At 39.4% G+C, this 27,309-nt stretch overlaps 2 protein-coding genes across 10 annotated transcripts; one reads left to right on the forward strand and one right to left on the reverse strand.

Annotated features, from left to right (window-relative positions):
* Positions 1-2,578: 2,578 nt before the first annotated feature.
* tmco3 (transmembrane and coiled-coil domains 3) lies at positions 2,579-19,987 on the reverse strand. Of its 6 annotated transcripts, none has more exons than XM_074614789.1 (15): positions 15,660-15,878; positions 13,727-13,820; positions 11,265-11,578; positions 10,425-10,592; positions 9,405-9,584; positions 9,044-9,244; positions 8,774-8,902; positions 8,598-8,690; positions 7,216-7,402; positions 6,628-6,745; positions 6,334-6,529; positions 6,054-6,204; positions 5,872-5,951; positions 5,636-5,785; positions 2,579-4,656 (listed from the first exon to the last, which is right to left on the reverse strand). In XM_074614789.1, the coding sequence occupies exons 3-15, from the start codon at positions 11,520-11,522 to the stop codon at positions 4,543-4,545; spliced, it is 2,025 nt and encodes a 674-aa protein (XP_074470890.1). In that variant the 5' UTR covers positions 11,523-11,578; positions 13,727-13,820; positions 15,660-15,878; the 3' UTR covers positions 2,579-4,542. The 6 variants fall into 6 exon arrangements, with proteins under 6 accessions (XP_074470890.1, XP_074470872.1, XP_074470863.1 ...); XM_074614771.1 differs by having other exon boundaries at positions 13,762-13,820; positions 15,660-15,793; XM_074614762.1 differs by having other exon boundaries at positions 13,762-13,820; positions 15,657-15,783.
* dcun1d2b (DCN1, defective in cullin neddylation 1, domain containing 2b) lies at positions 15,773-26,085 on the forward strand. Of its 4 annotated transcripts, none has more exons than XM_074614890.1 (7): positions 15,773-15,913; positions 21,036-21,252; positions 21,345-21,513; positions 21,646-21,776; positions 21,922-22,004; positions 22,362-22,458; positions 23,521-26,085. In XM_074614890.1, exons 2-7 carry the CDS (start codon positions 21,078-21,080, stop codon positions 23,595-23,597), a joined length of 732 nt encoding a protein of 243 aa, XP_074470991.1. In that variant the 5' UTR covers positions 15,773-15,913; positions 21,036-21,077; the 3' UTR covers positions 23,598-26,085. The 4 variants fall into 4 exon arrangements, with proteins under 4 accessions (XP_074470991.1, XP_074470981.1, XP_074470971.1 ...); XM_074614880.1 differs by lacking the exon at positions 15,773-15,913 and adding an exon at positions 19,056-19,718; XM_074614870.1 differs by lacking the exon at positions 15,773-15,913 and adding an exon at positions 19,733-19,927.
* The last annotated feature ends 1,224 nt before the right edge of the window (positions 26,086-27,309 follow it).

Below are 27,309 nucleotides of genomic sequence, written 5' to 3' on the forward strand. Positions count from 1 at the left end.
TTAAGGTTGTGCTCATTTTAACTCCTTTATATACTGTTGGCTAGTTTAATCTACAGCAATGCATCATGGTCTATAAGATCATCACATATTTGTAGTTTCGCTGTCTTATGAGAGCCACATATCTCTAAAAAGTCCACTTTTCACAAGCTCAAAAAAACAGCCTGTTTTCAGCTTTGCGACGATGCATTTTCCAGCTGATCCAAGAGGGTTTTTAAATAATAATAATAATAATAATAGAAATTTCTTCATTGTTCAGTTTATCACAAACATTCAAAATCTTGAGATGCATGGTTTTCACTTGATAGGAAGGGTATTAAAGCTGTCAGACAAATGTAGTGGAGTAAAAAGCACAATATTTGTCTCCAAAACATAGTGGAGTAGAGGTATCAAGTAGCATAACATGGAAATACTCAAGTAAAGTACAAGTACCTTGAATTTGTGTTTAAGTGCCTCTGTTTAGTTCACATCAACATAACCAAAACTATCAGTTATAAAGTTGTTGCAAAAGCAGGATACCTCTAAAAATATATATTCAAGTACAGTCTGAGTACAAAAGGGACTGTTTGTAAGGATCAGAAATGCTTGTGAACAGCGACACCTGTGGCCGTTAAGTCAACGAAAGTCAGAGTCCTGTTGCTCGGGCTCGCGCTTGTGCTCGCTCTACATAGACATGAACGAGCATCGCTCAAAACAGTGAGGCGACACACGTCAGCTAAAACCACAATATCACTCTATATTTCACCTGCTTGGCAGTAATGTTAGCTGACCAGACGAAGGTCTCTCCATGAATCAATGCTGATCCTAGAGTTGGCTTTTCCTGCTTCAGCCTCCCGACTGCGGCCGGAGGGAACACCGGCACCCGGTCGGAGACGATAACGTTTTCTTGCTGCGGAGCCCCGTCACTTCACAAGACACGAGAAACCTCTGTTGGTCTGGAGGAGTTGCAGCAGTTATTTCTGCACAAACGTCCAGTGTACATTCACTAGATATTCTCAGAGCTAAACCAGCTCTTCTGCAGTGTGTAGTGTGCGCGCATCCACGTGAGCGTGGGGCGAAATAGCGAGAACGAGCGCGTGTGTGAGTGAAGGCAAGCAGGCAGGCACAGGAGCAGAGTACAGCAGAGACTCCGGCCCTGGAGATCAAAGCTACGGTCTCCCTAATGTCCTCCGACCGCGGCCAACACTGTTTTGCAAGACTGGCTTCACTAGATATAATTTTGCGGTTTTGGTGCTTCTGTGTAGTTTGTGTTGGAGTCTGAGTCTGAACAGTGTAGCCACATGCAAGCGCGCATATGCGAGCGCGCATGGGACACTGACCCGGATTGATTTATACGTGTAAGAAGTTACAAACAGTCCCTTTATTATCTCATTAGCGTCTAGTACCACTGCTAATAGGATGATGATGATGATGATGGTGATGAGGTTTCTCACAAATCTGCTGACCGCAGAGTTTGTGGGTTATCAGCTTACACAGTGCAGCGTAAATAAACACACACACATACAGTCACATATGAACGAACCTGTTCATTCATATGTTCTATATGTATGTGTGTCATATGTTCAGGAAGTTAAATGCAAATCCTTGCAAAAGCTTTACAATACCTTCGTCAGAAAGCACGTGTTTAGTAGCAGTAAATTGTGAAGAGAAGATAATGTAAATAAATATATGAGGGTCTCTTGATAAGCACGTGGATACTTTAATCTCTTTGGGGCTTCTAAAAATCCTCCAAATGAAACGATCTGAAAAAGAAAACCCACTCTTGGTTGGTCAATTCATCACTTCCACAATAAAACCGTAACTTTTAATGAGGGGTCAAATGGAGACATTGGTTCATTTTTAAGTGGTCACAAGCCAAAAAGGTCGGGAAACACTGGATTAGAGGACTCATACTGACATCTGACATAGAGTCATTAACTTTATCTTTCTGCACTTTCTTTTAATGTTCCTAGTGTGATTTCTTAGCCAGGGAGAGGGTTTACGTTTGAATGTCGTCTTTAAAAAGTGCAATTTTATATAAAATGCTGCAACATGTACTATTAAAACCAGAAACTACATCCTCAACGGAGGATTGGGGAGAAATTAAAGGACTCAAACAAGAAAAGCCTGGCAGGACTGAGTGGCTGACGTGGAGTTCAGAGAGAGAGAGAGAGAGGGAATGTATGCGAGTATTGGAAGCAGGAGAAGGAGGTGAAAGTGAGATTTGGAAGATTACAGCTTTACGGTCGGATGGAGGGAAGAAATTCCAGAGAGCTCGGTGATCTGCCCGACGCACGCACCAGAGCGTGACTCTCGATATGACGAACTGGTCAAAGTTAAAAAGCTTCAATCAAAGTAATAAAATCAGAGCTGAGAGGAGACATGGATATTAAAAACACAGAGGATTAAAATACTAAATTATATATAGGTATAATAAGAGATACAGATTTGCTGAGAAATGTGATAAATTAAAATAAAATAATAAATTGTTTTCTTTAGCAGCATTAGGTCGTTAGGGTTGCTTTTGTTTGCGATTAAACAATTCATTTTCATGTTCTCCAGAGAACAGAGTAAATACAGACCAAAACCAAGAGAATACTTCTTTGTCATTGTATTTTTTAATAAATAAATTAATGAATTCAACAATTTAAAAATACATGAACATTTTGATGAAAACGTTTCTTTGTGCCCGGGAGCGTCGGTCATGACCACCAACACAAGTATGTAAACTACACAATGTAAAGTAAAATACCCCTCTGTGCTGACATACTGCAGGGAAATGTTAAACAGAAGACAACATATAACATGTATGTAGCTCACACACTGCACATTATGAAAGATAAGACGAGGACATTAACAGCAGGAGAGGCCAGACGGGCTCGCTTCTAGTGCAGAGCAGGCACGTAAGTTTGACATTCAATGGTAACTAGTGCAGGATGTCCCTTTAAATGTAGCATCAGTAAATACATCGTGATGAGCTGCTCTCTAATATTTCAGTATCTGCATTTTTTACTTTTTACTAATGTGCATTATACCAGAGTTTACATATATTTGACAAGAATGGAGAGCCCAAAAAATTAATTAATAAAGACGGTTATAGTCTTTGTAAAAGGAATTGTTATAGTTTTTAGGTAACACTAAAGAGTGCTTTCACAGCTAAATTCACAGTAGTACAATGATTACAATAAACTACAAGTGCCATCTATTAAATACAGCAGATATTTGCTCTTCGTAAGGATTTGAATCTGACATTTGCAATAACCTAAATGTGAAGGTTAAAGTCAGAAATAGTAATGTGAGATGGTCAAATGTAGGAAAAAATGGAGGCAATATAAATTATAGAAAAGTTTCCCTTATTAAAAAAATACAAACATTCATGAAAAAAGAGACAAAATGTGAAGTTAAACCTTCAGATTTGGTCCCTGTGATTGTTACAAAGAACTAGAATGGCACTCGGAGAGCCCAGACCTCTGCCCCCCCCCCTCTCCGTTCAGCTTGCGCCATCATCCACGTGTATTTTTGTGTATGATGAGATGAGCTGTACGCAGCGGAGCATCGTTAAACACTTCATTCAAACTGGACAGAAACAAAATAAAACTCACCTAAACCATCATCGTTACTCTTTCCAACAATCACCAAGTGTGCTTTGGTCGAACTCAACTTTAATTTCACCGAGTTTAATGTGAAAAAACGCAGAATCTACAGGTATCCCCCGCTCTCTCTCTGTCCCTCTCTCTGCAGGCAGATGAAAGAGGCAGGGTGACGCGTCATGAACGCGTCATCAGTTACACTGCGCATGTCTTAAAGCCTGTGGTGTTAATGCACAGGCTGAGCGGAGCTATTAAAAAAAATTCCCGAAGCCGGATCATGATCCGGATCGCCAGCAAAATCGAATGGATTGTCCATTGTGCCACACCCCACCCCTCCAACAAATTTCATTCAAATCCATTGCAGACTTTTGGAGTAATCCTGCTAACAGACAAACAAACCAACAAACCAACGCCGGTGAAAACATAACCTCCTTCCTAAGCTTCGGCCTTGGCGGAGGTAATAAGAAAAAACTTGGGGTTGAAAGTGCAGAAACAGAAGAGGAAAAAAGAGGAATTCCATTTACTTTCAATGGGAAACAAAATCATTCATAAAGACAGTAGAGAGGGAAAGTATCAGTAATTCTTCATAATGCAGGAGAAAGTACATGAAACGCATCAGAGCTGGAAGGATATCAAGTATTTGTGCTTCTCCACTGAACTGTCGAGCCGGTGTGCTTCCTATCAATGATTCTTTAAGGAATCATGATGCATCTTCACAGATGCTGTTGAGCTTTTATCAGAATTTATGTTGGCATTTGTTATCAAAGAAAGACCTTAAACCGTACGGGGTATCAGTATCTTGGATGGTCCAGGTTTTAAGCTCTTTACGTGGAGAAACAGCGGTTAAATCTAGAAGAAGGAGAGGAAGATTTGGTCCAACCTTTCTGAATGGCCAATTAAGACTTAACTCCTGCTTCTCGCTGTTGGTTTTTTAGGAGTTACACAGGAACCTTTTGGCCCTGAAGGCGGTCTCTGGTCATGTGACTGTTTTGCGTTCGGCCCGGGCAACCCATTTGTGAGTGGCGACCCTCCACAACACCGGAGCCAGCAGCAAACTGAGGGTGGTGACGCTGAGAACCAGCAGGTACACCTGAGCAGAGAAAGAGAAAATGTATTTATTCGATTTTAGTATTTACTACTTAAAATGAGCACAAGCCTTGACACCTACACAGTATCAATATTCTGAAATATTATACCGTATATATGGACTCTATTTTGTATATTTTTTCTTTGAATGTCTACTGGGGTCACAACATTTTATTAAATCTTACTTTTAATAGAAAATAATCATGACTTTTAGACGTTATTCCACGTTGACCCCTGACAGAGCTATATGGACGTAGTTATACATAAAAAAAAGTTTAAAGGGTCAATCCACCCAAATTACAAGTGGTATTTAGTCAAGCATATTGCTGTGGCATTATTAGCCCCGATTTTTGAGATACCCGTCTCTGAGATTTCTGTGTGCTGCTCACAGCATTGAAAATTGACATTTAGAAAATTCAACAGCAACGTTGTTTTTGGATTTTTCTAGCGGGGGCAGAAACCTGAGAGGCAGATATATCAAAATCTGGAGACATAAACCAAAACTATCTACAAATCAGACACCTCTAAGGTGAACAATCATTTTAAGAGGGTTCTCTAGTGATCCTTTCACCAGCCTGCGCTCTTAAACTATTATTTTCTGCAACTATAAAGCTGGTTCAAGCCTCTCAATGTGAAAATTTGCTGCTTTTCTGAGTTTTATATCATTTTTAAACTGCATATTTTCGGGTTAGTCAGACAATACATTTGAAAATGTCATCTTGGGATTTTATAGACCTAACAGAAATAATTGAAAAGATTAATCGATAATGAAAATAATAGTTAGTTGTTGTCCTACTGTACTTTAATTATAAAGCACTTTTCAAAACCCAACAAAGTGCTTCAAATAAATCAGCAAATTAAAAAACAACAACAATAAAAGCAAATGAAAAAGACATTAACTGGACCAAAACGACTGGGGCACCTATACGGCCACTTCAGCCCTTTTCTGAGTAAAATAACGTATGTTTTCAGTCATCACTGACCTCTCGGGAGATGATGCCAGCACGACGCGCACGGCTGCTCAGGACGAAGGAGAATTCGCTGACCTGAGCCAGACCGGCTGAGACGATCCACCGTAAGTGTCGAGAGCCTGGAGGCAAGATGGCCGACAGCACTGCTACGGCCATCACAAACTGGGAGGAAAAACGAGGAGAGTGGAGGGACTGAGAGAGTGGCAAAGGTGAACTGTAGAGAACAAAAAGAGAGAAAAGTGCTGTACCTTCATAATGACGAGTGAGAGTGTTAGCACCATCAGAATGGTGAGTTCATACAGCACGAATGTGGGGAACACGTGGAGACCTGCAGCGTCACACAAACACACGACGATTCAGTGAAGTCTTACTCGTACAAAAGCGTAACATGATAATAAAGATGCTCTTAAATTGACGTGTCGCTTCTGACCGATAGAGGCAAAGAAGATGATGGCGAGGAAATCTCTTATCGGCTCGATGCATCCCATGATCTCCGTGGTAACCATGTGACCCTGCGTGGACAGCAGAGCTCCCGCCAGGAAACAGCCCAGCTCCATAGACACATCGAAAAACTCCGTCACCTACAGTATCAGTCAATGAGAGAAAAGGAGTATAATAAATAATACTGCAATGCAAGAGATATATCAGATGTTTTCTAGAGAAATTGGGAAAACTAAGAATAAAATTTGATTAAAATGTAAAGTGCATACCGTCAGCATGAAAAAGACAAAAGCTGTCATCCCCAGCACCAGGATCTCCTTGTTGCCTTTGCTCTCAGCATGCAGTTTCTTGTAATACGGGCCGATCAGGTATGATTTGAGTAACAAACACAGCAGCAGCACAGCAGCCAGAGAGACCAGGACCTGGCCCAGGAGGTAAAACACACGGAGACTTCCAAACAGGAAGCTGTGTTTCACAAAGGGAACAACGGGTTTAAATAAGAGGTGCATGCTTTTGGTTGAGAGGACACATGCAAAAAAACAAACAAATAAAGGCTAACTGACCTGTCCAAGTCTCCTCTCTGTGCCTGGATCAGAGTCGGCATGACGGCGATGAAGAGGCCGAGCTGAACGTCTTGCATCACTAACATCCCGAGGAGAACGCTGCTGTAGTCCAGATCACCTGTCTCACACACACACACGCACACACTCACATTATTGATCATTGTGTCATCAAGTTTTGCTCTAAATACAACATTTCTAATGTATGGAGATGTTATAGTGTGTCACAGCATTTGGTTTTACTGATGTCACCTGCTCTACTGTACTTTAATTCGAGTAACAGTGCTTTAGATGAGAGCTCTTCTTCAAATCTTTCTGTATTCAGGCTTATAATCACAGATGCAAAGAAAAATAGATCAAAAGTAACGAGATGTCCAATAGCTCCACGTCAGAATAAAGCCCCTTTGTCTGGGATATTAATAAGTCTGAATACAAGTGAAATATTCAAGTCAGTTTTCTTAATGTTTAGATCTGCTTTGAGAATATGCTATACTGTATAACTGCACGGGAAATATCTGGTGCTGCTGCTGCTGCTGTATTACTACTTATGCACATCTGTGTTCATTTCTGTGCAGAGACATACCTACATACCTTCTTTGTCTCCTCTGCTCCCCCCCGCCAGGAAACGAGACACTAGCGGCGTGCTGGACAGGGACAGGCATGTCGAAATGAAGACAGTCTGGGTGGGTCGAATATGCAAGACTTGTCCCCACAACAAACCGGCCCCCACCATCAGCAGACTCAGATAGCACGAGCCCTGGACTGATATCTTCCATACCTACACACACACACACACACACACACACACACACACACACACACACACACACACACACACACACACACACACACACACACACACACACACACACACACACACACACACACACACACACACACAGTATGCTTATCAGCACGCTTTATGGAAGTAAGTAACTAACTAACTAAAAGCCGCTATATTTTAAACTATGAAAAATTGATCAGTAGAAAAAGGTCATCAACTAAAACATTCAGGGACATAAAATGTATTTTATAAAAAGGTTCTTCTTTTCTTTTTAGAACGATACAGATGTTATGGCATATTTGCAGGGAAAGTAACATCAGAAAATGTTAGTAGAGGGAGTAGATACTGTGACAAGAAGTGATAGATAGCAGGAATAGAAATTAAGTATTGGAACGCCTTGCTATTATGATTATTTATTTATTTATTTTTATTCATAGATTAAACATTTAAATTTATTATATACAATTTTTTATTTTAATTTTATAATTTCTATTTATTTTGTTTTATTACCATTTTTTTTCTCCTTCCTTGTTTTCTCCTACTTTGTTTTTCAATTTACAGTTATTATGTGTTATATGTGCACATTTATTTGTTGTGGTTTAGGCTCTTGTAGTCTTTTTTCTTAAGGAAACAATAAAAAGCAAGATTCCTTGGTAGCCGAATGTCCCTGCCGGTTCGATTACAGCTGTGTGACCTTTTTTGTATGTCGTGCCGCCCTCTCTCCCCCATTTCCAGTCTGCCTCTAAACTTTCCTCTGTCCAATAAAGGCGAGAAGAAGAAATTTGAAATCAAAATTTTATTTGGTGGTTATTTAGTCATTAATGTTTCAGGCATTTGCTTAAAAAAGTTAGCATTACCTAAATGAAGGTTACACTATGCAGCCATAACATGTATATTAGGATTATTCAACACAATATACTGCCTTACAATCTAACTTGGATTGTTAAAGTCTAAAAGCTTCTATAACCGAATGCTTTTACAGATTTTGCAGGTCCCTACTCATTATATGTCACTAATATTGAGTTGAAATCAAGTTTGAGGTCATTTCAATCTGCATGCTAATAAAAACATGACATTAGTGTGAGTTGCTTACTTCTTTCATTGTCTTTCACTGCTTGCAAAACAAACTTTGATGAAAATGGACGTTATTGTACAATTTTAATCCTGAATTCGAATCCCTCTTGTTTACCTTTCGAACTCGCTCAGGTGAGAACTCCAATCCCACCACAAAGAGAGTGAAGAACACACCCAACTCCCCCAGAGTCTCCACCTGGACCATCGACTGCAAGACAGACACTGACATGAACAACTAGCACAGACTGGTGTCGCTCTTCAAGTCTGATCTGATCACACACATAAACACACCTTGATGCTGTTGAGGCCAGAGGGACCCAGCAGGACCCCACAGATGATATATCCAAACATGGGAGGAAGACCGACCAGAGAACAAATCCAACCACAGGGCAGCGACAACATCACCACCGACACCAAGTCCTGCACATACATGTACGGTTTAACTGTGTCAAATATTAGAAACTGACCTATTCTAATCATTATTAAGGAGTCAAAACAAATTAATACAGAGCTTCTTATGTATAAAACAGGATCCCACCTGAGCTGGAGGAATAAACTGACCTTGATGAAGTGATGGTCTGCTCTGGGCATCGTGGAGTCTCGTGGTTTGGTGAGGACATACTGGTTGTTCTGCGAGTCGATGAGCATACTCAGTCCCAAGTCATCCTCCACTTCCTTCTGCTTGGACTTGTTCTTCCTCTTCCCTCCGTTCTCCTCGTCATCCTCCACCCTCAACACTGCCTCTACATTTACTCCTTTCATCTGCACAAACAGTGAGTACAACAGGAGGCACAATTTGATGCTTTGTCGAACACGACAGTGTATTTATAATCACAATCTCGTTGGTATCACGACTATTCAGTCTCTCTCAAGTGTCTGACGCATTTTAACTAACCGAAGTCTGTGAGTGATGTTTACCCACCAGTTTGTTGTTGTCAAAGGCGTGCTCCTCGATCTCCTCTTCCAGCCGGTCTGCTGCCTTCCTGACGTCCTCCAGGATCTCGTCCAGCATGGACAGAGTCTTATTCTGGGCTAAAAGGCTCTTGAGAGCTTCCTGCTGGTGCTTCTCAGCCGCCACCAGTTCCATGTACTCCTGTTCCTCCTGAAAGTTGACAAGTCAGGTTGTAACAACATGTTAACAGAGATGCATGTGGCAGCATACACAGGAAGCATACAATTATACATGATATTACTACTACCTTCGACATACTGTAGGAGTTAGCAATGTGGTTGAAACCAATATCATAGTATTTGTCTGTAATGTCATATATCACAATATGACCATTTTTTTTTTCATCCAAAAATTAAACTTGACTTATTTTGATAGTTTTTAATTACAGTCTGCGTGAAATCATTTATTTGGAAAGCAGCAATATGATCTAGAACTGAAGTAATTATTCGATAGGTTGCTCGACAGATAATCAATCCGTTATTACACTTGTTTAATCAAGCAAAAAATGTCAAATATTGGCTGTTGCAGCTCCTCAAATGTGAAGATTTGCTTACATTATATTGTTTTAAATTGAATATCTCCGAGTTTTATGCTGTTGCTCGGACAAAACAAGACAATTTTGAAGATGTGTGATGTGTGTGATGGGCATTTTTTATTATTTTTTGCCATTTTATATAACCAATTAATCAATTAACTGAAATCATCAAATCATTATAAATAATAATAATAATTTGATTCATGAATTAATAATTAAAATAACCCTATTCACATCATCACAAAAAATGTTCCACAAAAGGTCACCTTGTGGCATCACCATGCATTCCTTGCCTTTGTCGAGATGTGTGTCTACATACAACATGACAACATTTATGGACATAGAAACACTAATCTCAGCTCACTTAGACTGACTGAATACAGTATGAATCAGTGACTCTCTCCTGCCCTCTGTCGTATTCTCCATGAAACACTGCTTGACCATGACGCCCTCACCTTTATGGCTGCCTCCCTGAGGGCCTCCAGCCTTTGTCTGCTGCTCTCCTTCATGTTGACCACATCCCTGTAGTCTCCCTGCAGCGCCCTCTGCAGGCCGTGCACCGCCTGGAACACCAGGTGCTCGCTCTCGTTCAGCTCCTTCTGGAAAACCTCCAGAGTGTGAACCTGAACGCAGGGATGGGACATGAGAAAAAAGGACAAAATAGATCCAGATAACATGGGTTAAAATGTGAAGAATGGTCATCATTACTCTGAGAAAAATAATCCACCTGATTTGGATGAAATGTTTTATAGAGACAAGTAGTCAATTAATCGATTAGTCAATTGACAAAATATTAATCAGCAACAACTTTGATAACCATTCATCATTGAAGTCACAAATCAAGCAAAAATGCCAAATATTCTCTTGTTCCAGCTACTCCAGTGTGATAATTGTTTTGTATTGTTGTAAATTTAATATATGTTGGTTTTGAGCTATTGGTTGGACAGAGGGGATCTAAAAGGCTTTTCTTTTTTTACTGTTTTCTGAAATTTGATTAATTGATTAAATCTAAAAAACAACTGACTGATTAATGCATGGTGGAAATGATTGCTAGCTGCAGCTCTCATATAACCAGGGCATGTTCTCTGTATATGTGAAACCTGAACTTCGAGTATGAAATATGAACAGGTATTATTGTCAAGCTATTGTGTCAACACACAGAGAGACAGAGACACCACCCTGAAGAGTTGCAAACCTTATGACTCACACACTATGTACTTTTTACTATAAAAAATAAAGCTAAACAGTCGCCAGAGGGCCTTTGTTTGATCTGGTATTTATTCTCAGTCTGGTACCTGGAAGAGCCTCTCTGGTTCTGAAAGGGCCCGGTCTCGTCTAACACCATCAGCAGCGGCCGCCAGCTTCCTGACAACCACATTCTTCTGATGCAGGAGACCCACCAGACGCTTGCAGTTGCTGGTCACCCAGCTCTGGGCGTGTGTGGCCCCCTTGCTCCGATAAAGCTTGATGGCGTGCTGGGCCACCTGGTCCTTCTGCAGCACAGCGAGTGCCCCCGCTGTGCCAAGGCACATCAGCCAACACACAACCCGCATCCAAACCTCTACTTCTGTCTTCACCCGAGTGTGAAGATGGATGACGAGAAAGAGATCTGGGAACGGGAAAAGAAAGTTTGTTACAAAGATCAACAATAAAAAAACAATAAAGCTACTATGATAAGTATGGACTCAAAAAGTGTAGAGGAGACATGGGGAGGGTTTAAATTTTAAACCCTCCCCATGTCTCCTCTAACATAAAACATAAACGTATCCTTTAAACTTTAAAGGATACGTTTAGTGATATTTTATGTTTTTCTTATTGTCAACAAATCCCAAGAAAAGACCAATCCAACGAAGAATTGATCCCACTAACAAGTACTGATTTAGCTTATTCCTTTGTGCCAAATTGCTCTGTCAATGGTAAACAGTGTATTCTCCTGTTGGTGTTGACTCTTGTTTTGAGTTGTTTGGTGGATTGGATGATTGAACTCTCTATCAGTAACAAGGAACAAACAAGACATATTGGCTATTTTACACTTCATTCATTTAATACACCATCAGGAGCCTCAGTAGCGGTGGAAGATCCATACGCAGCCACAAGAGCCTGGCACCTCCGCCTCATGCTGGTCACCAACCTGGTCACACGTTGCTGTGGGATGGCGTTCCATTCCTCAACCAGGATTCGTTGCAGGTCAGCCAACGAGGTTGTGTTGGTCACTCTAACACGTAGAGGGTTAGAGTGACCCAAGCTGATCCTACAAGTGTTGAATTGGGTTGAGGTGTGGACTCTTGGCAGGCCGTTCCATTCTCTCTACTCCCACAATGTGGAGGTAGTCTGTGATAACCCTGGCTCTGTGGGGGTGAGCGTTGTCATCTTGGAGGATGAAGTTAGGTGCCAGATTGTGGAGATATGGGATCGCCACTCGCTGCAGAATCTCATCCCGATATCTCCCTGCATTGAGATGGCTTTCAATGATGACAAGCCTTGTTTTGCCAGTGAGGAAGATGCCGCCCCACACCATGACACAGCCCCCACCAAAAGCTGTTACTCCATCGGTGCTACAATCAGCATAGCGTTCTCCGCGTCGTCTCCATACTTTGACCCTGCCGTCCGACTTTCGCAGACAGAACCTGGACTCATCACTGAACATGACATTCCCCCACATGTTCAGGTTCCATTGTCTGTGTTGTCGACACCAGCGCCAACGGGCCTGACGGTGAAGGGCAATCATTGCAGGCTTCCTGGTAGCCTCATGAGAATACACTGTTTAGAGCATTTTGGCAAATTTTTCTTGGGCGCTACCCACATAATAAGCTGTGCTGCTCATCCCACAAATGCATCCTTACAAGTTGGACATCATTGCGAAGGTAAATAAACAGGCTTTCCAACGATGTAAAATACAATGACCATTAGCATTGTAACAACAGAGAAATAATCGACCAAACACAAGTTTCCGAACTTTGTTTTTCCAGTTTATATGCTTTGGTCTTTTAATGGTATTTGTTGATAAAAGGGCTGCCCCCTCTTAGTTGATTAATCGGTCGTTTTGGTCTTTGTCGACTACGATTTTTTTAGTCGTTTGGTAATTTTTTTATGATTTTCATGCTGAATGACTTATTTCGAAGAAACCTATGAGCACATCTCTGGTAAAAAACAAGATTTAAAGTGGTGCTTTTGTGTGATTCTTTGTGAAGAAACTCAGATTTACAGATTTGTCGATTAAATCAACTCATCGATTAGTCGACAAAATCGTATGAGTGTTAGTCGACTGAGAATTTCTTTGGTCGAGGACAGCCCTATTGATAATAACAAAATTATAGAAATACAGGAATTGCCAGTCATCCCTTTAAAGCACAGACAGTGACAGCCTTAAATTGTCCTAAAATTTGATATAGATAATCTCTTTTTATGTGGGCCACTCTGTGCTTTTGTCATCTCAAGAGACGGTTTAATCTTTTGATCACAGCTGAACAGCTTAAACAACAGCTGTGTATACTCACCTGTGCTCTGTCCTACTGGCTGCTTTGAGTCGCTAATAGCACCTTGTAGTTCTGTGTTAAGTGCACTTGACTTGACTTGACACGTCACAAGTATAAATTCCAGTAGTGCTAGCTATTCTGCCTACACCTAATGTGATGTTGCTTAAAAACTGAGCAAATTTAAGAAAACTGCTTTACTGTCCTCTCGTACCCTGGCACCGTGTGCTTGATTACACATTAACGACTGAATGCATTCAACTCACAATTCAGCTGGACCGCACCTTTGTAAGCATGAGTCAAGCTGAGTGATGTTTACTTTCCAAACTCCTCCTATGTCCTTCTTCTTCCCACGACTGGATCGCAGCAACTCTGCTACTGTTGATAGAAATCAACAACATAATTTTCATACTGCTAGGTGGATTAATCTATAGCCTAATGTGTCATATTAAGGGATGCACCGATCCGGCTTTTTCAGTCCTGATACCGATAGTGATACCTGGGCTTTGGGTATCGGCCAATACCGAGTACCGATACCAGTGTTTAATTAATAAGCTGTATGCCTCACTGGGATCATTCCTTTATGTGTAAACATCAGGCTTGACTTAAGCATTGCTTTCCTAACTTTGTAAAACAAAATGTAACAAATAAATACATAGATATACATTTATTGAACTGCTATTTATTATTAAATTAATAAATCATACACCAACAACTTGGTAAAAAAATCTTCAAAATTAACATGAATTACAATGTAAACCTTTTTAATGAAGCAACAAATTGGTCACAAATTAAACAGGAATTAAAATTACAGTATATAATGTATATAGTATATAAACATAGAACTGAATTGAATAGGTCGGCCCCATTGTCACCAATAACCGATCAAGCTATTTGAGTCAGTATTGGCCCGATATCTGATCCGGTATCGATCAGTATTTTTTAATTTAGATTGGCTTTTAATACCTAGTAGCGCTGTGACATTTTTCCTGTGCTTTTTATGTACCTTTTTAGGATTTTATGATATGTTTTATTCCTGTTATTTCTTGATGTTAATGTAAAGCACCTTGGGTACCTTTTGGTTATTGTAAAGGGCTATACAAATAAATGTTGATTGATTGATTGATTGATTGATCGGTGCATCCCTACTAGTCATATTTCATAAACTGTGTAAAAACGGAATGTGAAAAGTAACAAATACAGTTGTTAACAAAATGTAGTGGTGTAAAATAGCATAATATTTCTCTCTGAAATGTAGTGGAGTAAGTGACTAAAAACTGTCATTAAGTACTTTTTAAGGTGCTTTTCACATTAAGTTTTTTACACAGTTTATGAAATATGACTAGGGATGCACCGGTACCGATACTGGATCAGATATCGGGCCAGTACCGACCTAAATAGCTGAATTGGTTATCGGTGACTATGGGGCCGATCTATTCAATTCAGTTCTATGTTTATATACTATATACATTATATACTGTACTTTTAATTAATGTTTAAGTTTTGACCAATTTGTTGCTGCATTAAAAATGTTTACACCTGAATTATTTTTTACCAAGTTGTTGGTGTACGATTTATTATTTTAATAATAAATAACAGTTCAGTAAATGTATATCTATGTATTTATTTGTGACATTTTGTTTTACAAAGTTAGGAAAGCAATGCTTAAGTCAAGCCTGACGTTTACACAGAAAAATAAATGATCCCAGTGACTTCCACACAGTGAGGCATACAGCTTATTAATTAAACACTGGTATATACCACGTTACATATTGAAAAACAGCTGAAAAACAGGCATGTAAATAGGAAAAACTATGCACAATATTTCTCTCTGAAATGTAGTGGAGTAAGTGGGATGAAATAGAAACACTCAAGTAAAGTACAAGTAACTCAAAACTGTAATTAAGTACTTTTTAGGTGCTTTCCACCACTGATCTGTCAATTTTGTTTACTAAAAACCTGGAGGTTACTCTCTACTACTGATACATGCCTCTACATACTTAAACACAGCTGAAAAACAGGCATGTAAATAGGAAAAACTATGTCATCCCTAATAACATAATGGCAGCCAAGAGTAACATCATACAACACACACACACCCCAGTCATTACTAGGGCGGTGTTAAATTATGACTTAATGTCCCAAACACAGATTACTCTTTTCACTGAAGCACATCAATGTAAACAGATAAATACAAGAAAGAAAGGCTGCAACTACCTGTGAAATATGTGTACTGTCCTGGCTCTCAACAACTCCACTCCTCGACTGAAGGAGAAGAAGAAGAAGGGAACAATCATGCTGTTGTACCGCAGCACCACCACCACCGACACCCCTCCTCCTCTGGCTGCCACATAGCTGCAGCCAGCGTCGGTCACTGGACCACCAACTTCATGTTTACTTCGACCTCCAACATTGGTAACAGTGACTCGTTGCTAGCTAGCAGAGAGGAATGATAACGTTACTTCATCCAGGTAGGTGCGACTGATGTTGATGAAACGTCTCTTCTGGTTGGATCAGTTTAGTTAATGTGTATAAAGTTCAACCTGTAAGCTGCACAGCTAAATAGTTAGCTCCTTAAATTCCTCCTCGGAGCTGTCAGACCAGCTCCAGCCAGCTGAGTCTCCCATGACACCACAGCTAACACAACTATGCTAACGTTAGCTCAATAAGTTAGCTTACTAGTAACTTTATATAGAAACAGACGTTTAACATAAACCTGCGGCTGAAACTGAACAACTGCTGCTTTGTTTTCTGATGTAATCGCGTCAATATAACTTTGATATCGTTTTAAGATTACTTCCGAAACATCTTGATCAGCTCTGATCATGATCATGATGGGAGTTGTAGTTCTTTTAGATGTTATGTTTTCTAGTACACTCATAGTGACAGCTGGTTAAATCTACTTTGACTTGTCTTAACAACCGCTTAACATCATACAATTTTTAATTTAAAAAAAACTGTAACAACGCAGTTTAAAGGAGTTTACTGTCCTGCTCGCTCACAACGTGTAGTTTTAATGTATAACAGACATAAACGTCTCGACTTACAATGTTAACGTCTCGACTTAGAATGTTAACATCTCGACTTAGAATGTTAACGTCTCGACTTTGAATGTTAACACTTAGAATGTTAACGTCTCGACTTAGATTGTTAATGTCTCGACTTAGAATATTAACACTTAGAATGTTAACGTCTCGACTTAGAATGTTAACATCTCGACTTTGAATGTTAACACTTAGAATGTTAATGTCTCGACTTAGAATGTTTACACTTAGAATGTTAACGTCTCGACTTAGATTGTTAACGTCTCGACTTAGAATGTTAACATCTCGACTTAGAATGTTAACACTTAGAATATTAACGTCTCGACTTAGAATATTGACGTCTTGACTTTGAATGTTATCACTTAGAATGTTAATGTCTCGATTTAGAATGTTAACACTTAGAATGTTAACGTCTTGACTTACAATGTTAACACTTAGAATGTTAACGTCTCGACTTAGATTGTTAACATCTCGACTTAGAATGTTAACACTTAGAATGTTAACATCTCGACTTAGAATGTTAACGTCTCGACTTTGAATGTTAACACTTAGAATGTTAACGTCTCGACTTAGATTGTTAATGTCTCGACTTAGAATATTAACACTTAGAATGTTAACGTCTCGACTTAGAATGTTAACGTCTCGACTTTGAATGTTAACACTTAGAATGTTAATGTCTCGACTTAGAATGTTTACACTTAGAATGTTAACGTCTCGACTTAGATTGTTAACGTCTCGACTTAGAATGTTAACATCTCGACTTAGAATGTTAACACTTAGAATATTAACGTCTCGACTTAGAATATTGACGTCTTGACTTTGAATGTTATCACTTAGAATGTTAATGTCTCGATTTAGAATGTTAACACTTAGAATGTTAACGTCTTGACTTACAATGTTAACACTTAGAATGTTAACGTCTCGACTTAGATTGTTAACATCTCGACTTAGAATGTTAACACTTAGAATGTTAACATCTCGACTTAGAATGTTAACGTCTCGACTTTGAATGTTAACACTTAGAATGTTAACGTCTCGACTTAGATTGTTAATGTCTCGACTTAGAATATTAACACTTAGAATGTTAACGTCTCGACTTAGAATGTTAACGTCTCGACTTTGAATGTTAACACTTAGAATGTTAATGTCTCGACTTAGAATGTTTACACTTAGAATGTTAACGTCTCGACTTAGATTGTTAACGTCTCGACTTAGAATGTTAACATCTCGACTTAGAATGTTAACACTTAGAATATTAACGTCTCGACTTAGAATATTGACGTCTTGACTTTGAATGTTATCACTTAGAATGTTAATGTCTCGATTTAGAATGTTAACACTTAGAATGTTAACGTCTTGACTTACAATGTTAACACTTAGAATGTTAACGTCTCGACTTAGATTGTTAACATCTCGACTTAGAATGTTAACACTTAGAATGTTAACATCTCGACTTAGAATGTTAACGTCTCGACTTTGAATGTTAACACTTAGAATGTTAACGTCTCGACTTAGATTGTTAATGTCTCGACTTAGAATATTAACGTCTCGACTTTGAATGTTAACACTTAGAATGTTAATGTCTCGACTTAGAATGTTTACACTTAGAATGTTAACGTCTCGACTTAGATTGTTAACGTCTCGACTTAGAATGTTAACATCTCGACTTAGAATGTTAACACTTAGAATGTTAACGTCTCGACTTAGATTGTTAACGTCTCGACTTAGAATGTTAACATCTCGACTTAGAATGTTAACACTTAGAATGTTAACGTCTCGACTTAGAATGTTAACACTTAGAATGTTAACGTCTCGACTTAGAATGTTAACACTTAGAATGTTAACGTCTCGACTTAGATTGTTAACGTCTCGACTTAGAATGTTAACGTCTCGACTTTGAATGTTAACGTCTCGACTTTGAATGTTAACACTTAGAATGTTAACGTCTCGACTTAGAATGTTAACACTTAGAATGTTAACGTCTCGACTTAGATTGTTAACGTCTCGACTTAGAATGTTAACACTTAGAATGTTAACGTCTCGACTTAGAATGTTAACGTCTCGACTTTGAATGTTAACACTTAGAATGTTAATGTCTCGATTTAGAATGTTAACACTTAGAATGTTAACGTCTCGACTTAGAATGTTAACACTTAGAATGTTAACGTCTCGACTTAGATTATTAACGTCTCGACTTAGAATGTTAACATCTCGACTTAGAATGTTAACACTTAGAATGTTAACGTCTCGACTTAGAATGTTTACATCTCGACTTAGATTGTTAACGTCTCGACTTAGAATGTTAACGTCTCGACTTAGAATGTTAACGTCTCGACTTTGAATGTTAACACTTAGAATGTTAACGTCTCGACTTAGAATGTTAACACTTAGAATGTTAACGTCTCGACTTAGAATGTTAACGTCTCAACTTAGAATGTTAACGTCTCGACTTTGAATGTTAACGTCTCGACTTTGAATGTTAACACTTAGTGTTAGCGTCTCAACTTAGAATGTTACTCGGATAGCGCAGACCAGTAACGTTACCGTCTCTACTTTAAAGTGAGTTTTTAGCTGACTTTACTGTGTTTTAACGTTTATAGTTTGAACATTTTATTCACATATAACGTACACTTTTGCTATAATAGTCGTGTGAATTTGTTTTCATGATGAAATAGTTCGTTGGAGTGGAGTAAAAGTGTCCAACTGTCACCTCACTTTTCTAATTAAGCTAGCACTGCTAATATTAGCTAGTATGCTAATTCTGAGGACAGTTTTATCGTTTACTCACCATTAAAAGTTAAATTTTTTCACACTATTTTTCACGCTAAACTAAAACTAAACATAAACTTGGACGGAGTTGGAGTGCAGATGACTTCCAGCTGCGTCCACAGCTCGGTGTTTTTAAAGAAGTTCTACTGTACTGTAAACGTGTATTTTTAATGTATAACAGACAGTTTCATATAAAAGTGAGATTTTTTTTCCCCTTTTAAATGTTTTTCAGTGGAAGGACTTTGAGAATAAATAAATATTTCCCCGAATTTTGTCTATTAATGCAGAAAAAACATTAAACTAAAGGTAAACAACAACAACAGGGCCCTGTGGGGATTGCAGCGCTACAGAACTACATTTCCCATCAACCCCAGCGCCCCGTACAGTAGCGCAGTTCTTTTTCGCACATGCGCCCTGGCGGTAATTGGATATCAAGTGGGCCAAAACAGCGTGTGATAAAATGGTAGGTAAGATTAAAAATGAGAAACCGGGAAAGCAATTCTTTCAGCTCCGTTAACACAAGTCCAACAACCCGGTACCGGCTGTCACTACTAGTTAAAGGAGGACACACCGGTAACGGAGGGATCGGTGTGTCCTCAGCCAAGTGTCGCATAGCGACAAGCTTGATGTGTGTGTCGGGAGTGTATGAGGGAGACGGAAGGTCAGTTGTTGGTATGTTGAGATCGGACACCCCGCACTGAGCCGCACGTACCTTTCCCTTTTTGGTAACCGGCCTGTTGGTGCTCTGCTCCGGGGCAGCAGAGAGAGAGAGCCTGCAGGATCAAACGACCCCCTTTAACCGAGAAACTGGGTCACCAAACAACTGGCCTGTCACGGTGAATGTGCTGTTTGATCATCGGGTGGGTCAGGCAGGTCTGCAGCTCTGCACAGACTCTGCAATCCTCCGGATAGATTAAATGCACACGAGGAGGTGTTTGTGTGGTGGTGCATTTGGAAGTGTTTCCCCTTTAATGAACTATAGTTATACTAATATATATGTCTGAGTCTTACTTTTTAAATTACCAGATCTTATAGTCATGGAAGTAGTTTCCAGTTGCCAGGAGGTTTTTAATGGAAATCCTTGCTCTCATTCAAATGTTCAGAAAGTGTAAGGTTGTGTGTTGTATAAATTGTAATGTGCAGCCTCAACTCCACATGCATGTCTCTAGATTAAATGAACAGGAGGTGTTATTGTGGTGGTGCATTTGGAAGTGTTTCCCCTTAATGCACTATAGTTATATATATATGTCTGTTGCAAGCATGGTGAGAGTCTCACTTTTTAAATTACCAGATCTTATAGTCATGGAAGTAGTTTACAGTTGTCAGGAGGTTTTACCGGAAAGCAAATTGCACTCATTGAAATGTTCAGAAAGTTTAAGCTGTGTGTGTTGTATAAATGTTAATGTGCAGCCTCAACTCCACTTGCATGTCTCTGCATCCCATTTATTACTAAAGGCTGGATTAACCACCTGTCCTCAGGGGTCTAGACCCCTCAGGGGGTCCTGAAGGCCTGCAGGTTGTGCATGTAGCAATTAGTCTGCTATCATGCATGCACAATAAAAAACTGAAATAATTCTGCTTTTTAACATAACCTTGAAGCCCTGTGGCAAAATTCTGCTTTAATTATTTTAATTTTTCACTTGATATTGTGCTGACATGGTTCATGTTCTTTTAACACATTTATACAGATAGTATCTGATACCAGGGTACAATGGGTTGGGGGGAATGTGTGTGTTACTACAGCCCTGCATTTACCTTGTGGGCCTGCTTGTTTTTACAGCACAAGTTGAAGTCATCGCAGAAGGACAAGGTTCGGCAGTTCATGTCCTTCACACAGGCCGGGGAGAGGACAGCCGTGTACTGCCTGACACAGAATGACTGGAAACTAGAAGTCGCCACAGACAACTACTTCCAGAATCCAGACCTCTACTACAAAGAATCCATGAAAACCTCAGTGGACCGCAAGAAGCTGGAGCAGCTCTACAACAGATACAAAGGCAAGTGTTTCAATCAAAGCTCATTTTAATATCGGCACAGTTTTGTTTACATTTGGCACTGCTTTGCTCACTCTTCCCCGCTGTCTTTGCAGACCCCCAAGATGAGAACAAGATAGGCATTGATGGGATCCAGCAGTTCTGTGATGACCTGACGCTGGACCCAGCTAGCATGAGCATACTTGTGGTGGCATGGAAGTTGAGAGCGGCCACGCAGTGCGAGTTCAGCAGGAAAGAGTTCCTGGATGGCATGTCTGAGCTAGGGTGAGCAACGCTGACACTGAAATCTACCATATTTGATGCCACTGCATTCATCCACTCGATACCGGTTTGTGTGTGCAGTTCACCACAACTCATAATAACACGATTTTGTTTTTATCTTAATGTCTCCTCTAGCTGTGACAGTCCTGAAAAACTCAAGGCGATCCTTCCCAGACTAGAGCAGGAGCTGAAAGACATAGGGAAGTTCAAAGACTTCTACCAGTTTACCTTCAATTTTGCCAAGAACCCTGGCCAGAAAGGTTTAGGTAAGCATAAGGACAAAACATGAAGAACATGTAGAACAAGTAAAGCTTGTCACTTTCGGTTTGACCGAATTTTTATTTTATTTTAAAAAACAAAACAAAATCATAATAAGAAAAGTTTAAAATCGTACTCCACTTTGTGTCCTAGACCTGGAGATGGCTGTTGCTTACTGGAATCTAGTTCTCACAGGTCGCTTCAAGTTTTTGGATCTCTGGAACCGATTCCTGCTGGTGAGCGAGGAAAAAATCTTTGTCAGACCTGCTCTCACCCTTTTATTTATTTTGTGTGTGTCAGCAGGATATTACAAAACCAAAGAAATAGATTTCCAGTGTTTGGAAACTGGAAATGGAGAAGCAAAACTATTAGAAACACTTTGGTAGAATACAACAACACCACAAACAACAGCCTAAAGAATAACCATAGATTATATTCAGCACGTCTTTGACATATTACCAACAACAACAACAACTAAGTTTCACAAAGCTAGTAGTATTTATTTCCAGGCTGTTGAACTGACTTTCAATGCACAGGGATTTCTAATATTGTAATAATGTGTAACTCTCTTCCTGTGACTGTGCTGCATTCAGGAGCATCACAAGCGCTCAATTCCCAAGGACACGTGGAACCTCCTTCTGGACTTCGGCAATATGATCGCAGACGACATGTCAAACTATGATGAGGAAGGTGAGTTTGTTAAAGCAGGATAAAGTAATGTGTATACATTTCAGTGGTTAATTCTATATTGAAAGACAAACACTCACTGATCACATACAGTTGTATTACTGATAGTTCAGTCGGTCATCCTGATTCACTCAGACTACAGCAAACGTCATGTCAGAGTAAGGTCTTACAACTCGCATTAAAGGCTAACTTTGGTCTCAACCTGGACCCTATTTTCCCATGTTTTTTTTGTCGAACTGACGAATAGTGACAATCATTTCTGAAATTGGTCCAGTATTGAGGGAGAACGTTGTAGACAGCAGCTGCTCACAGGCTTTAATGTAATCATATTGGGGCAAGCTGGCACCGCCATTTCCGTCCACTAAGCGTGCTTGTTTTTGCCATGACAGCCTCTGATTGTTATTATAAGTGTCTGACATTATGGAAAGAGTGTCGCTCAAGGAGAAGTCTTGTTCTGAAATCTGGCGAGGTGACGTGTTGCAAGAAGACAACGGTGGAATGGTGGAAACGTGAGTGCAGGCTGGGCAGAGTTTGTTGTGTTTGAGTACAGAAAGCGTAGCTTAGTGTTATCTAAAATATTTTCAATGTCATGACTGAATATTTCGACCAGATTTTGAGCCAGAGTATACGGATATTCAGATTTCACAACGAGACTCCTCCTTGAGTGGGATTTAGACACACTAACAAACAGACCGGATCAAGAGAAAGGTAAGAAAAATTATTTTATATTATTATTATTATTTATATTATTATTTTATTTCTCTGGAGTGTCCTTTCCATAATGCTGTCAGACACTTATAATAACAATCTGAGCCCGAACTGAGCCAGAAACGAGCACTTTAAGTGAACGTAACGTTACATTGACGCTGCTCACTTGCCCTCGCAGCTTGTTTAGCTGCTGCCGGTTACAGCGTTCTCCCTCAAAAAGTGTTGTCGCCATTAGTCACTTTGACACAAAAACATGGGAAGCTAGGGTAGAAAAGTTACCCTTTAAAGTGCACTAAGTCATTGTAATAGATTACATTGAGATGTCACTAATATTCCGTGTTTTTTCTCTCTCCTCAGGGGCATGGCCCGTCCTCATAGATGACTTTGTGGAGTTCGCTCGGCCGATTGTGACGAGTAAGCGCAACATGACATAGTGTTTGTCTCGGCTTCATGCAGCAAATGGAGTTTGTGTTTCTCCCAATTTTCTTCTTTTTTTGAATGAGGATTTTTATACAAATGAGCCAAAAAGAGAGTACTTCTCAATAAGCCTGTCTGCAGCTTGTCGTTACGATTGATCTTTCAGCTGCATAAGATGCCTTGACTGGGGAGTGACCTGGAACACCAGTACAGAGAGGAAAAGCAGGAGGGGAATCAACGGGAGAGACATTGTGTTTTTTTTGTTGTTTTTTTTGGCAAGGACAGACTTTGTAATTGCAATATGGAAACGATGGGTACCCTAAAACTCGTCACTCATGGGCAAATCCCCAATGGTTGTGGCTTCGAACTGCTGCTGCGGACTCGGCTCACTAGCCTGCACCCTCGGCACAGTGAGGAGGGACAGTGACGGTGAACTTTCACCACACGCAGAGGATTAAGTTATAGATGCAGTAGGATGTGGCCTCTTACTTTGTCAATTGTGAATGGAACAGTATGTTAAAAAAATCTGCATGTTTTTGTCAGTCAGTGTGAAGCAGTGCCATGAATGGATGTTGAGGAGGGGGATAAAAGTACTCTATATGATTTTCACTGAGATTGTGAATGTGTAGCTCTCAAACAATCACTGAGAGCAGAGAGAAAGTGTGCTAGCTCATCAATGTGTGTGTGTGTGTGTGTGTGTGTTTTGGGGTGGGGTTAAACATATTGCCTCTTTTACGATACAATGCTAAATATTTTCATTTGGTTTTATTATAATTAGAAGTTAAGAAATTATGATTCACCTTAACTGAGCGACAGTGGAAAATCCACATTTTGTATTGACACTGAGAATTGGACAGAGCGGCATGCTTTTCAAGCTCAGCACCAGCAGAATCACTATTGTTACAGTTGTAAAATGCTGTACCCATAGGAATAACAATAGGAACAAAAATGTATACCTGAGAAAACAGGTAATGACATGTATAATCATGATGAGTACATAAGAAGCATTTAGGATCTTTTTAAAATGCTTCTGCATTACATATTTGGTTGACTTTAGTTTTGCAGTGTGTGAACTGCTGTACACAAAGAGAAACTGACTGACTGACTGACGGGCACATCGACTGTTTTCTATTATCCAGGTGATTTGCCAACTCTGCAAACTGCACTGATTTACACTTTTTCTGTTGTTGTAGGTTTTCTTTATCAGGCAACACTGTATACAGCTACAGAGCTACTCAGTTTACTTATATACTAGACTTTTGAAAATTAACATCTACATCACAGCTAGGAGTATTTTAACTTTTTGTTTACACTGTTTTGAGGTTTTAGTCTGTTGCTTTTCATCAATTAGTGACTAGTACAATGGTGTCATGTTTAAGTACCATAAAACATGTCACTTTGAGAACAATGCTTGTGCTGCCATCTAGCGGTGCAGTGCTTTTCCTTCATACAAGATTTAGTGTTGCTCTTCAAGTGTTATCATAAACACTAAATGCATCTCGGCTAAAGAGTGTGACAGAAGGTAGAGCTCAGGTACTAGTCGTCCTCTCCCAGTCACAGTGAGCATCAGTGTTTGCCATCTAACTATCTTGTTCTGCCAATTGTTGTCTCCATGATAACACTTTTGCCATGTGTTGAAATACGGATGGATTATTTCCCCGCATCAAATTTCTCATCCAACTACAGGGGGAAATAATTGCCTTGTGTTTAAGTTCTCATATTTATGTAAACAAAGGTCAGTCATAAACTATGGTGGTGTGCATGAAGTTAAGAAGCTGAGGTGGATCAGGATGGGAATCTGTTATGATTTCAGTCCCAGATTGAATGCAGATGAGTGGCAAAGAAACCAGCTTCATCATGACTGTAAAACAGTCCCTGTAGTAGCAGCTGGTAAATGTGTCATACTGTCCATCTTTGTAAAAGTTAGATATGTGTTGGTGGAATGAAATATCCCATAAAACTTTCTGAGTGTCGAGAGTTGTGCACAAACCTATCGCGGTCAAGACAGCACGCCGGTGTGAAAGCTTTTCCCAGTTGATTGTTGTTGACTTTATTATCTGACATCGTCTGTGGTTCAGTTTGCTAACATGGTACATTTGGTACGTTTTTTTATTTGTCAAATGTGTGTTTGACTGTTTCAAGTCATGCAAATCATTCTTATCGAAACAGTATTATTTTTGCCGGCAAGAAAACAGGTATTTAAAGAATGTTATGTTTTGTCACAGAAGCATACGGTACATTGTTTTCTTTAAGAAAGTTGTCAATAAAGCATGTTGTTTTTAACAGCCTGGTAAAAAGATGTACCTCTGTCGGTACACCAGTTAGTTCTGACAACGAGTGTTTGTTTCGTTGTCAGAAACGAAGATATTGAATGCTGGTCAGCAGGTTTGTGTTGTGCTGAAATCAGTATCCCGATATTAATATTTTTCTGAAATCAATATGAATCGCAACTTGTCAAATGTGTAAAAAGCAAAATTGCAGCTAAAATACACAACTTGATCCTCAGTGTGATGACCTGTGTTGTTAATTTCATCAAAGAAAACTATTCGTCCATGTAAGAAGAACATCAGCAAATAATTCTGTTTTTATTTAGAACTACGTTTGAATAATTCATTTGGATTGGATAACGGTACTCTGTAAAACTAAAACATTATGTTATGATGCCACTATAGGTTCAAAATAAGCCTGTCAATTGATTCAAATATTTAATCGCGATTAATCGCATGATGGTCCATAGTTAATCACGATTAGTCAAATTTTTTTATCTGTTAAAAATGTACCTTAAAGGGAGATTTGTCAAGTATTTAATTATCTATTATGGTATAGTATATAGTATTAAGTATATATTAATTATTATCAACATGGGAGTGGGCAAATATGCTTGCTTTATGTAAATGTATGTATATATTTATTATTGGAAATCAATTAACATCACAAAACAATGACAAGTATTGTCCAGAAACCCTCACAGGTACTGCATTTAGCATCAAAAATATGCTCCAATCATAACATGACAAACTGCAGCCCAACAGGCAACAACAGCTGTCAGTGTGTCAGTGTGCTGACCTGACTATGAGTTGCCCCAAACTGCATGTGATTATCATAAAGTGGGCATGTCTGTAAAGGGGAGACTCGTCGGTACCCATAGAACCCATTTTCATTCACATATCTTGAGGTCAGAGTTCAAGAAACCCCTTTGAAAATGGCCATGCAAGTTTTTCCTCGCCAAAATTTAGCGTACGGCCGGAGCATCATTTATTCTCCTCAAGCTAGTATGATATGGTTGGTACCAATGGATTCCTTAGGTTTTCTGGTTTCATATAACGCCCCTGTCTTCTCTCTAGCTTTAAAACTGAGCCAGCTACAACCTAAAAGTCGCAAGTTACGTAAATGCGTTAAAGAAATTAATGGCGTTTAAAAAATGATATTGAGACATGTTAACTAAACGACAGTAATGAATGAAACAAAAAAAAACAATATATCTGCTGAGAACCACTGCGCTACAGTGTGTGTGTGTGTGTGCGTCAATGCATGTGTGTTTGACAGTGTTTGTAAAATGTCAGCTTGGTAACAGTTGTCCCTTATCAGGTTGCATTCCTGCTGCATATCATCATCATCATCATTGGCTGCTCTGGTAATGCTTTGTCTACTGTTACTAAATATGTTTACGGCGACATTCATCATCAACTGAATGGTTGGGAATAACAGATTGTCTCAAAAGGGGTATAA

The sequence above is a fragment of the Sebastes fasciatus genome, chromosome 2, assembly GCF_043250625.1.
Source record: "Sebastes fasciatus isolate fSebFas1 chromosome 2, fSebFas1.pri, whole genome shotgun sequence".
NCBI classification, from domain to species: domain Eukaryota; kingdom Metazoa; phylum Chordata; class Actinopteri; order Perciformes; family Sebastidae; genus Sebastes; species Sebastes fasciatus.